At 46.5% G+C, this 13,272-nt stretch overlaps 1 protein-coding gene across 1 annotated transcript; it reads left to right on the top strand.

Moving 5' to 3' along the window:
- The first annotated feature begins 11,892 nt into the window (after positions 1-11,892).
- FOXB2 (forkhead box B2) lies at positions 11,893-12,798 on the top strand. The gene has a single exon (XM_029616547.1). It carries the CDS (start codon positions 11,893-11,895, stop codon positions 12,796-12,798), a length of 906 nt encoding a protein of 301 aa, XP_029472407.1.
- The last annotated feature ends 474 nt before the right edge of the window (positions 12,799-13,272 follow it).

Genomic DNA, 13,272 nt, shown 5'->3' on the forward strand with positions numbered 1-13,272 from the left:
CTATGCACAGCATTTCCCCTTTCTCTCCTCTGCTGAGAGGTTTTTCAGATATACAGATCACTCTTGCAGACTTGTGCTTTGGCCACTGATAGGCATAGAATGACCCAATTCCCACTAAAGATTTTTTTTTTTTGTAGTAATAAATCATTACAGAGCTGTACAGTCTCCTAGCTAGTTTTGTTTTCTGTTACACCTGGCTGCATTAAATTTCCTTTATTTCACTCACACATGCCACACTTACTCTGCTGGATTTGGCTTAGTTTTCCATAAGGGCAGGAAGACAGCGCTGATCCTAACTGAACCTCCCTCCTTCCAGGCCCAGTCAGCACCTCTCACACACGGACTTGCCTGCCAGCACAGGCTGGTGACAAAGTGGCTCCAAGGAAAATGACAGCCTACGCCTCACAATTCCCCTTGCAGGGATCACTCCACAAAGCTGTGCTTCAGGAATGCCTCGCAGACAAAAATGCCTCTTAATTTTTATCTCCATTTAATAACCTTTCCTGTTGTCAAGCTATCTTTTGACAGGATTAAGTGAAAATGACCCCCTGTTTACAGTTCACCCTCATTTGTACTTCTAATGAGAGGGGGTTCCTCGGGGTACTATTTTGTCACTTTTCTTTTTAATATTTATCTCTTGCCTGTAGTTCAATTTCGTGATCAAAGTCTATCTTATGTATGTGGATAATATTCAGCTGTATATGCCACGAGGGAAAAAGAGAAATGTAATGCTTGCCTGACACCACTCACTAACAGGACGAGAGCAAAGAAGCTAAAATTGAATCCATTTTAAATCAGAACTGCTGTAGGATAGGGAGCACTCTGTCAATAGCGGGTCCAGCTATTGTTTTAGAAGGCTCTCCTTTAATTCCTGTCAATACTGTTTGTACTCTTGAGCACTGGTAGATTTTCAACTTAATAGAGTAGACCAGCTTGCTGCAGTTGTCAAATCCATTTCGTACTATCTCTGTGTTATAAAGCAACTGTATCCACTAATAGCAAAATCGGATCTAATTACTATTGTGCAAGCTCTTGTTTTGTACAGGTTTGACTATAGCAATAGTATATTCTTGGAGCTTCCCAATTGTGTGCTGCACTGTTTCCAAGTTATTCAAAATAATGCAGACTGAATAGCAGATGTCATAAATGGAACCATGTAACCCCTATATTATCAATCTTCATTCGTCATGCATTCCCCTTCACATTTATTTTGAGGTGCTCGCATTTGTCTTTAAAGCCTTTTATAATCTTGAAGGATTTAATTTGTTCCTGTATCCCTGACAGAGATCATCCAATGAAGTGCACCTTGCCTTACCATCTCTTAGATCTAGAAAAGAGTGTTTCTTTATGCAACCCTGGATTTTTTTCTGTGTAAAATCAATGACTACTTGGTTTTTAGGAAACTGCTTAAAACTCATTGCTTTAACTTGCCTTGTAAAATTAGCCTTAAAAAAACAATTGTAATTTGGTTTTCAATTATAATAATTTTATGTTTGTTTCTATTATTTTATCATTTATTTTAGTATTTTGTTAAATTTTGTCTTATTGTTTTTAATGTGTATGTATTGTATTTTTTTTGTTTTATTAGTTTGATTTGACATAGGTTTGTTTTTAGATTCAGTTATTTTTTTAGATTTATTTTCTGGTGGTTATTGTCCTGTTTCTATCTTATTTTATGGAGATGCCTTTGGCTATTGTTATCCGCCTAGAGCTCTTTGAATTAGGCAGCCTACAAATCAATTAAAGAAAGTAAAGAAGATAAATCAGCCTAGCACCGATTCCTCCGGTACCCTCCTGGTCTTGTTCCCTTCACCAGAATGGACCTCATTGACCGCCAGTCTCTGAATCCTGTTGCTCACCCAGTTTAGAATTTTTCTGCCAACTCCCAGACTGGCTAGCTTGCTCAGTCTTCTGTGTGGAAAGAGTGCCTAAGGCTTTACCGCAATAAAGATAAGGCACATCTACTCAAACCCCCCCCCCCCCCCCCAATCTACTACTCCTAGCTATTTCCTCACAGAAATCAATCAAGTTGTTTTTTTATTCTTCTTTTTTTTTTTTTGCAAGATCTTCCTCTTGTGAAACCACGTTGTCAAGCATCATGTATCCCACTGGCTTTAAGGTACTGCACGAGTGTCACCTTCAGTAGTGTTTCCATTACTTTGCTTATCACTTATGTTACGAGACCGGTGGTTTTTCATTTCCTCTTTGTTCCTGCCCTTGTAAAGTCACATTTCAATCTATTTTTATGCTTTCCCTCATATAGAATGTTGTAAAGAATTATATAAAAGAGATTGATGTCCATCTCTCTGTGTGTACAATAACGCTCCATGATAAGAGACACAAATTCACTAGATGGCAGGCAGGAAGAAAATGAGAACATCTCATATGAATTAAAAAAAACAGAAACATCAGTTCAGTATTTTCTGAGCCTCCAAACACAAAAACACAATTTCCATTACTTTCTATGAGAAACAAACCTTATTGCTTTCTATGGGAAACTGTTAGAGTTTTCAAAATGTTGTCCATTGTTCCATTCCAAAACCCCCCTCACACTTCCAGTTTTTTGGCACAGAACAACATGGGCAGACAGACAGGGGTAATTAGTAGGGATGTGCATTGTTTTTATGATGAAAGGAAATATCGTATGATATTTCCTTTTTCGTCATGTATTGGGGGTCCCCGAAAATGATAGGAAAACCCCACAAAATTTTGTGTGATTTTTCTTATCATTGTGGGAGGGGGAGAAAGGGCAGACAGAAAAAATCCCACCCCAAACCCACCCCTTCAGATCGAATTATTTACAATCCTCCACCCTCCCGACCCCCCCCCCTAAAACTTGCCTAAGGTCCCTGGTGGTCCAGTGGGGGGTCCTGGGAGTGATATCCCCCTCTCGGGCCATCAGTTGCCACAAATCAAAATGGCACTAATGGCCCTTTGCCTTTACCATGTGACAGGGGCTATCGGTGCCATTGGCCAGCCCCTGTCACATGGTAGGAGCAATGGATGGCCCGTGCCATTTTTTAAGATGGCGCCAGCCAAACAATTGCTCCTACCATGTGACAGGGACTGGTCAATGGCACCAATAGCCACATCACATGGTAAGGGCAAAGGGTCACCGGCACCATTTTGTTTACTGGTAGCTGACAGTTCCAGGGATCCCCGCTGGACCACCAGGGACTTTAGGCAAGTTTTTTGGTGGGGTCTGGGGGTGGGGGATTGTAAATAATTAGATCTGAAGGGTTGGGGGGGGTTTGGGGGGGGTTGGTAAATAATTGTAAATAATTAAATGTGAAGGATCAGGGTGCGAGCTAACAGGTTTGTGTTAGCTCGCACTAACTGGAGCTAGCTCGCACTAACTCCTGTTAGAGCGCGCTAAACTGAAAACAATTCTATACGAAAAAAATATGCCGATCTGCAGGAATCCATTAAGCACATTTACCCACACTAAGTACACTTAAACGGGGGTAAATGGGCTTTTGAAAATTGTTACGAAAGTATATTACATTTACATTTCCTTTAAAAATGACCTCCATAGGGGCCGATGCAATACAGTGCACTCAGCCGAGCGCACTGTATAACCCGCACTCAGACGTGGGTTAAATAGGCGCTAATCAACCCCCTAATGCAATAGGGGGATTAGACCCTATTTAACGCGCGTCTGACGCAGAGTGAATGAGTAATAGGCTCATCACATGCAAATGCATGTGAATGAGCCTATTACTCATTCACTCCCAATACAAAAAAATAAATGTGCGTCTCAGACACACATTTTGCTCTCAGATATTAACACCTGCCTGGAGCAGGCGTTAATAGCTGAGCGCAGGTAAAAGAAGTACAGAAAAGCAGAAAAAACTGCTTTTCTGTACTTCTTTTTTGTTTTTTTTTACTTAAAAAAAAATACCTCGGCAGACCGCTGAGTTATGAAGACCGACGCCGGTAAACTCAGCCAAGTTTACCGACGTCGGTCTTCATAACCGGCAGCCGTGGTAGGCTCGCGTTAGGAAGGAGGCCCTAAGGTCGTGCAAGCGACCCTAGCGCATCATTGCTAGCGCGACCCCCTAATTTGGGTATAGCATGGCGCCCCCCTTGCGGGCACCATGCGTGCGTTAAGAAAGCGGGCGCTGACTTTTCAGCGCCTGCTTTCCACGCTTTTATTGCATCAGCCCCATAGTGTGGAGGAGAATGAGCAGGGAAGTGAGAGGGGCCAGATGGAATGCTAGAAAAAGAAATGGAGAGCGGGGAGATGAGGGGAGAGTCAGAAAGAGAGTGCTGGAGGGGAGGGAAAGGGAAAAGTGAGGGAAAGAGCTGAGAGCCAGCAAAGAAAAGATGGAATGCTCAAAGGAAGGGGAGAGAGTTTGAGAGAGAGAGAGAAGAGAGAGGTGCCAAGTATTGGCAATAAAGGGCGAGAGACAGTTGGAGAAGACAGGGAGAAATGGGATTTAAAAATGGATATAATAAATATGAAATGGTTTAATACTCAAGTTCAGAATTTTCTTCCATTAGACTATTGCATTTGAATGTTAAAACTAATTCTTTTTAAATATAGCTGTAAATCAGTGGAAAACATTCATATCTGCACACAAAATCTCATCAGAAAATCAAAAAAACAAGTCTGTGTTTCCTTTCTGTTTTGGGTGCTAACATCAATTTAACAAAAACAGCTAGGTTCAATTTACTGCATTCTTATGTGTGATTTTTAATGTTTAACTTTCAGTTTTTCTTTTACCTCACAGGTCACCTTTTACCTGTTTTTTTTTTTTCACATAACATAACCAGATTTTCTTAACTTCCCTTTATGAGTTTTTACAGGAGAATGTTTCATACTTCTAGATTAAATAAAGTATATTAAAAATGACTGTTATAAAATATATGAAATTGAGTAGTCTTCTCTAAATTGCCCTTTTACTACACAGCTTCTACAAATGGAATACCTTTCACCTCTTCGGATGAATATATATTTTGATTTAGATCCCTTTGTTTTCCTTTTCAGGAAGCAGAGGAACTCAAGAATGAGGGTGCCAGGAGTGTGAACAATGCCATAGAGCCCACTCGGGCTCATTTACAAGTTTTATTACTCACCTTTCCAAATCTGAGCTCAAGGCAAGTTATATTCAGGTACGGTAGTTAGATTCCTTTCCCAGAGGGCTTCCAAGCTAAGGGGCCTATTTACTAAATGTCTGCTCCCATTTTAGATCTATGGGAAAAAAAATGTTTAGCAAATAAGGCCTTACGTTTGTACCCAAGGGTGAAGAGACTCGCTGAAGGTCACAAGCAGCAGTAGTTGGATTTAAACCTTTGCTTCCCTGGTTTGACAGCCTCCTACGTAAATCACCAACCTATTCCTCCACTCATGTTTATTTATTTGTTTGGATTTTTTTTACCTATCTATACATGGATGCTTACGACACTTTATAATTCAAACATGTAACAATCCATAAACATTGAAACGTAAAATAAAGCATCCGAACATATTTAAAAATAGCTAATTTTTGGACTTGCATGGTCATAGGTAAATTCTGGTCTGGTTTTCATGATTCTCCTGAATTGATTGTAAGACAAGCAATTCTTTTTCCCCCCCCTGAGGGTTTCTTATTTGATGAGATTCCATCCTTTCGAGTGCGGTCCAAAGGGAGTAAATTGTTAGTACGGAAATCTTGTCTTGTGCGGAAGAAGAGTATTTCCCTCCATGTGGAAATCTGCAGGCACTCCATCCTTCTGGATGGAGGAATGCCTTCCATAATCTGATGTTATTTGAAAAAGTAGCAGTGGGATGATCATTTGCGCATAAAATGTTCCTTTGTAGAGGTCTGGAATGATTACCTTCAAATGCTTCCTATTAAAGTTTGCAGTACTGTGGTGAATGATACCCATTTATGAACCTTCTGTACTCTTTAAGCTAGCACGGACAGGTTGTACCATTCCCCATTATAGATTGGTTGCTGGGGGGTGTTGGAGAAGGGTAGGGATAGGGGTGATATGTGACTGATGTTCTTACATATGTATCTGTCTTTACATTGGGGTGAAAAGGTTAAAATTATATACATTGCAATTGTATATAGGTTGTGTCAGAAACCACTGCACCCTGCGCAATTGTCTATTTGTATTATGGCTCTTTCAATAAAAAGTTTAACCATAAAAAAAAAAGTTATTTCATAGCAAAAAGAAATTGTTACACACAAAACTCATCCACATGAAAAAAAATGCACCGGTGTTAAAGTTAAATAGCATTTACAGCATGGTTCTAATGCTGTAAGCAAGCTTATAGGATTATTTGCAAGAGGAAAGTGCACCTTTCTGGTGTACCGAGTATTTAATATCAAAATCAAGGCAGACCAAGCAGGCATACAGCATAATGCAGTTTCCAAAAAAAAAAAAAAAAAAATCTTCTTTACACTCCAAATTTACTGCAGCTGAAAAACCATGGCAAATTTTTTCTCTAAGGTTTAACATTTTCCTCCCCTTTGTACATATGTGTGTGTGTGTGTGTTATCCAGCTGTTGCCTCCTGCTCTTTGGTCTTCCAGCTCATCCAGGAGAGACCTCCGTTCGCGCCTGCCTGGGCTTTTCTCCAGCTTTATTTCCCTCATCAGCTCCCGTAGCACAGTCATTGCAAGGGTCCTAATTCTGACCGCCGGACGTTTACCGAGGTGCAAGGGCGGTGACCTGCTTCCTCCCAGGGGCGAGGATCGCTGCCTCCCCAGAGGCTTGGCTCGGGCATCGAGCCCAGCTCCTCGGCATAGCAGCAGGCAAAAAACTGCCACTGTGCGGCTGGTCTTCTTTTTCAGGGTCCGAGGTCTGCCCGGTTTTATAGGCCCTCTTTCTTAGAAATCAGTGCGGGAGGAACTAGTATTCCCCCCATGCTCTCTGATCTGCAGAGATGAGCCCGTTGCCAGCATTATTTAATTTACCACCATCCTCGAGCCAACTCCTTTTTTTTTTAAGAAAAATGCTGCCTGTTTACCACCTCCCTTCTATACATGTCAAGCACTAAATTTAGCAGCGAGGGGCTCATCTGCTCAACCCTATTTGAAACCATTTTTTTTGTAAATGAATCCCACCTAGTTCTGTATTCCGCACTCTTAAACTAACTCCTACAGCCCCGGATCCCTATCAAAGGATCACGATCGCTAGTGCCAGGATTCCCTGCTTCGCAATGAGCCATTTTTAGAGAAGAGGGGAAAACCTCGTAAGCAGTACTGTATCTACTATTTGTAAAATAGCAATATTTGTATTGCTGTAATGATAATTTACAAAAAAAATATTAGCAGGAGGAAGGAAGAAGCTGGAAAGTCGATTAGAAATTCAGGCAGTGGATCGGAATGGGAAGGCGAGAAAATTATTCTTTCTTGATCCTTGAATTATGAAAGTAGAGAGGGTTAGGTATTGGGAAAGAATCTGCGATGGGGAAGTTAGACAAAATAGGGAAGTCCATATTTTTTTTAGACAATGTGGAGGATGGGGCGGGAGATTGAGTGTAATGTTGCAGTAGGGGAAACGTGTAAGGTAGACTTTCTGATGAAGAGGCGCGGCATTATAACAAGTTCAGCACCTAGCAGAGTACAGACAGGAAGCACCCAGCACGGCTTTAACTTTGCTATTTTGAGCGCGGTAAGTCTTGCAACGCTCGAAACAAGAAAATAACAAGCCGTGCGTTACTCAACAGCGCCACCCGGCGCTCAGTTTCCAGGTTATGTAAATCAATCTACTTTTCGTGGCACCCTGGGGGCTCGTTTGCGCTGCTATTAAGAGAACTTGCGCGCAAAAAGTTAAATCTTTTCAATTCAGCTGTTGTGAACATGGTTAGCATCCTCTTTAAAGAACAATATGGACTTCACAATTTGTGATAAAGCAAAAAAAAAAAAAAAAAATGTGCCTGCTTAGCATTTTTTGCTTTCAGGTATACTGCCGCTGAAAAGCCGTGGCCAAAGTTGCTGTAAAGATTTTTTTTTAAAGTTCCTCTACTTGGATGTGTTTTATTTTTGTTAACATTAGAACTTTTCTATACAAAACTACCCCATTTCTTTATAAATCATTAGCGGGGAGGGACCTTTTCCCACCATTCTCTTAGCGCCTCCACAGTGCTGCAGGTTATAAATGAACGCCTCTCCAATGACTCTGTCCAGGTGTAAACGTGGCAGCTAGGTACAAACCGGAGCTAAATAGCGCTGCCCTAGGACATCTAACCAGCTTGTGAATGATCCCCGATCTGACCCGCTCCCTTTATAAAAGTCCTTTTGTAATGCTATTTGATGCATTTCTTTGATTTATGCTGCAGTTTTACAGAGTTCAGTAAACTCCTTCAGGAAATCCGTGCCGACTAGCAGGAGGTACCTCAGGCCGCCCAAATGGCCGGAGCCTGGTCCCAGGACCCCTTCTCCAATCCGACGCGGAGCATCCAAAGCCAGGGGACGGAGCTCGCCCTCTCTCCCGTCCAGCATCGCCTCTCCTCGTCCTCCTCTTTAACGGCGAGTTTTATTCCGTTTCCAAGTCTCTTTTAGCCCCGATCTGTGCGTTATGCATCAGCAGCACTTTGGCCACACTTGTGCTGCTTTTATTATTTAAAGGTTTAAGGGCTTTTCAAACAAATCTGTTCCCCCCCCCCCCTCCAGATACTTCGGATTGTATTTTTAAAACTAAACTAGGCTGCCTGCCATTCAATAAAAAGCTTAATAATAGAAAAAAAAAAGTTATTTCATAGTAAAAAAAAAAAAAAGTTACACCCAAAACTCGTCCGCGTATAAAATGCACCGGTGTTAAAGTTAAATCGCATTTACAGCGCCCTCGTTACAATGCCCTTGGCGCCGATCCCAAGTGAAGTTCCTGCACCCACTTTCAGGCGGGGCCCGGGGGAAACCCTTTCCCTCCCCACCCTCGTTCCCGAAAGGTCCTGAGCCCTGTCCGCTCTTTCCTCAGAATCTAAAAGGGGAACGGGGGAGGCAGGGCCGGGGCTGGAGCAGGTGCAGGGAGGGGGCCCGCGTGGCCTCTCTCCTCCCCTCGCCCTGCAGCTCCCTTTTCTCCTCCTCTGCCTGATGGATCTTCCTCTCCCTCCCCTCGCCCTTCCTCCCTGCACCCACATCGGCTTTCCAAGCAAAACGCGCTTTTCACGGCGGGGAGAGGAAGGAGAAGCACGGGGGGCGGGGAGAGAGAGAGAGTTTGGCCCAAGTTAACCCCCAAGGCAGGACCGGGGTTGGGAGGCCGCAAATGGAAACTGAAGGTTGGAAAACGCCAAAGGAAATCCAAGCCTTCTCTGGCCAGCACAGACGGAGAGAGAGGCAGGTGGGGCGACTCGGAGCCATTGCAAGGAGCCCGGTTCGCTCTCTCTTCTTTGCCCACGGTGGCTCGCGTGAGAGGGGAGGGGGGGGGGGGGGCATTATTTATTGTACCTGCGCCGTGAATTGCCAACTGGGGCCGCGTCTGTCAGAGGCCAAGCCCTTCCCACCTGTGGCCAGGGAGGGCGAGGGCAGAGCGGCGGCGAGCGAGGAAGCGGGCCGGGGCCACCCCGGGGCCGGGCGAGGCAGCCCAGAGCTCTCCCAGGAACGGAAAAGCCACTCACAGGGGCAGCGGGAATCCGCACGGGAAGAGTCGAGCCGAAGCCCTGGGCTCGTCCTATTGCACGTTGCAGAAAAGTTTCAAACTTATAACAAAAAAACAACAACAATATGCCCCGATGCAATGGTTCAAGCAATCGCGGGATGGCTTTTCCGGGGCAGGTGGATGCCCGGACCTGCGTTTTCTTGTGGAGTTGTCCGCCCGTTGTGGGGAAAAAAAAAAATTCTCCTTCAAAACGCAAAGGGCAGGAAAGGCAAATTTCAGAACCTGAAATGGGAACCTTTTGAAGCTCAAAAGGCGAGAAAATCCTTCTTTTTAATTGAGGCACCCTAGGCACCATTTGCTTGGAAAATATAGGTGGGCAAATCTGTGGCCCTAAAAGGCAATGCGCGTATTTAAAATGGACGCACATGTTCTGACCTGGAGAACTTTCCGTGGGTGCCTCGGCTCTCTCTTTTCGGGGAAGGGAAAGTTAGGGCGTTTGCATTCATTTTTTATCCCTTTACGGTAGTTGCTGTAGTGCAGCCAGGAGTTTGCTTCTTATTTAGCCTACGGTTCAGCCCTCACTCCCTCCTGTCCCCAATGGGGTCGGGGCCCAAGCCGCGAACCCTCGGCCTAACTCTGGCCTCCGATCCCGCTCTGGGACGCGGGCCGGGTAGATTCAGAGGCGATTGCCGACCTGTGCCTTGCTAAGCCGCTTTCATTCTGTTTAGAGATCTACTCCTGTCTGAAAGATCCGGGTGTAAAAAAAAAGAAGCCCCACCGCGCGGAAAGTTTACATCACGTCCCCTTGGTTTCTCTAAAAGCCTTCTTGAAATTAGTGGGGAGATGTGCAAAGGAGCTTTCTTTTTTTTTTTTAAGAAAGAAAACATTCAAATGTTTTTCCGTATCCCTTCTACTTTCTGAACGAAAATTTCGTGGCAGTGCGGGCCCGTTTTTCATGTCCGGCGTCTGCAAGTTTTCGGCTTTGGATCTTGGCCAAGGCGAAGTCAGGTGATTTACCTGTGCGGTAGTCGATTGCAAATGACGCCCAAATATTACAGTAATCGGGGAAAGAATTCACCATTTAATAAATACCACGATCGCAGGAGAGCCTGTGACTTTTTAAAGTGTCCTTTAAATTTTCACAAAAATGGTAAAACTATAACCCGTTAATGTGACCACTTGACTTTATACCGTGCTGCGCACTTAAATTGTTTTCAGGGTTGTTGTTGTTTGTCTTTTGTTTTTTGTAACTTTGTGGTGAAACTGCTGCCTGAACATTTCTAAAATGGTTCATGGGGGTGGGGGGTGTTTAACCCTACAGTCATCCGTGTGTGTGTCGTCCCCCCCCCCCCAAAAAAAAAAAAAAGCTACAGAAAGTGTTAATTTCCTTTCCGATTTTTTTTTTTTTTGCCTCCTTCGGTTGAATGAATGAGGATCTGCCAGTTCCTGCTTTCCAATCTTGTTGGCAAAGGAGAGAAACCCTTGAGGGCTGCTACTCGAGAGGCAGCAAATGTTGGCTTTGAAAAGGATCAAAGGACATACCTTCCCAGGCCAGCCAGCCCTCCTCCTTTCTTCTTTCTTCCGACCTCACACGGCGTTTCCATGCACCCACCCCCACAATCCCAGCGTTTTCCTCTTGGCCCGGTTTGTCGTCCTGCTAAGTAGGTGGGCACGGGCTGCTCCGCCCCCACCCCTGTAGTAGCTGAGCGTGAGAGTCCCTGGGCGTTTGTCATGTGATAATGAAGAGGGAGCTGCGGGGGTCTCGGCGGCTCTGTGATCATTACAAAAACCCCAGGCTGGCGAGCGCTCTGCCTGCTGCCGGTGCCACGGCCGCTGCCGCTGCCGGTGCCGCCTCCCTGACCGCGGCTAGGGAGGGCGATGCCTGCCCGGGGACCGCTGTGCAGGACCAGCAGGGACCCCCTCCGGCTCCTGATCTGACGGCGGATGCCAGCCCCCGGTGGCGGGGGAGGGGGAGCTCGGGCTTCAGGACGCCTCATGCAGGTGGAGGGCAAGCCAGCCCGTGCCGAAGAGGAGGGGGGGGGGGTGGAGGATGGGGAGGGCGGACGGGAAATGAAATGACAAAGCCGCTGACTTCTTCTGGGCCGTGGTAGTCGGAGAAAGTGACTCGGAGAGAGATTTCCCTTGCGTGGAACGGAGTGATCCTAGTGCTACTAGCGCTACGTTTTGGGCATCACCGCCGTCGTTTTGAAGTCTGCAGACTTTTGGGTGACTTTTGGGTGGTCTTCGCTTTGGAAAATACCGAAACCCGCTCCGAAAGCTGCTCTGACTGTGAATCGGGGGGGGGGGGGTGTGGGGGTGTGGGTGAGAGGAGGGGCAAGCGGAGTCGAGGTAACCGAGGATGCCTCGCCCGGGGAAGAGCTCGTACAGCGACCAGAAGCCCCCTTACTCCTACATCTCGCTGACGGCCATGGCCATCCAGAGCTCGGCGGAGAAGATGCTGCCCCTGAGCGACATCTACAAGTTCATCATGGACCGCTTCCCCTACTACCGGGAGAACACGCAGCGCTGGCAGAACTCCCTGCGGCACAACCTCTCCTTCAACGACTGCTTCATCAAGATCCCGCGCCGGCCCGACCAGCCGGGCAAGGGCAGCTTCTGGGCCCTGCACCCGGACTGCGGGGACATGTTCGAGAACGGCAGCTTCCTGCGCCGGCGCAAGCGCTTCAAGGTGCACCGCGCGGAGCCGCCGGCCGCCAGGGCCCCGCAGATCGTCCACTACTTTCCGCACCCGCCGGCCAAGCTGGGCCTGGCCCCCGCGGAGGCGGCCGGCCTGGGCCGGTTCCCGCCCTACGGCCTGGGCGCCGGCGGCCCCGCCGCCTCCGGCTTCAAGCACCCCTTCGCCATCGAGAACATCATCGGCCGGGACTACAAGGGGGTGGTGGCCGGCGGGCTGCCGCTGGCCTCCGTCATGCACCACCTGGGCTACCCGGTGGCCGGCCAGCTCGGCGGCGTGGTGGGCTCCGTGTGGCCCCACGTGGGCATGGTGGAGTCCCTGGGCGCCGTGCCGGTGGCCCCCGACTACGGACCCTTTGCCGTGCCCATGAAGGCCCTCTGCCACCCGCCGCCCGGCCAGACCATGCCGGCGGTGCCCGTGCCCATCAAGCCCACGCCGGGCTCCCTGACTCTCGGGCCGCCGCCGATCTGCTCCTCGGTCTCCGCCGCCTCGCTTCTGGAGCAGGGTCCTCCTGCCAGCCCCTCCCTGGGCAAGGGAAACTCCTTGCACTCGGTCCTGGTCCATTCTTAGAACAGAAAGGAAAGGAAAAAAAAACCAAACCAAGAGAGACCCTTTAACCTAAGGAAATATAGACCTGATCCTATTTTGGGTAAAAAAAAAAAAAAATTATATTTAAAACAATGTGAATGAAACGTGACTAGTAAATTAAAAAACAAAAAAAAACATTTCTGCTATGTGTGCTTAGATATTGTACAATCCGATTATTGAGATCCAGTCTGCAGGTAAGAATATCTTCCACTGTTACGGCGAGTGCTATTGTCAGATGTCACCCACAAGGTTGCGAAAGGTTAAGACGAATTGTTTTATAGATGAGATTACTTGAATAAAACTATTTATGAACTCTTCGGGGGATCTTTTGTGAGGGTGGGGATTTTGTATTTGTGTTTTGTTTTTTTTTTGTTTGTTTGAGGGGGGGAGTGGTTCTGGAAAATATCCTGCAAGGTCTGTATTGTAGCGACGGCTGGATCCCCGGGTCCCAAGGGG

This window comes from Rhinatrema bivittatum, chromosome 1 (genome assembly GCF_901001135.1).
Source record: "Rhinatrema bivittatum chromosome 1, aRhiBiv1.1, whole genome shotgun sequence".
Taxonomy (NCBI): domain Eukaryota; kingdom Metazoa; phylum Chordata; class Amphibia; order Gymnophiona; family Rhinatrematidae; genus Rhinatrema; species Rhinatrema bivittatum.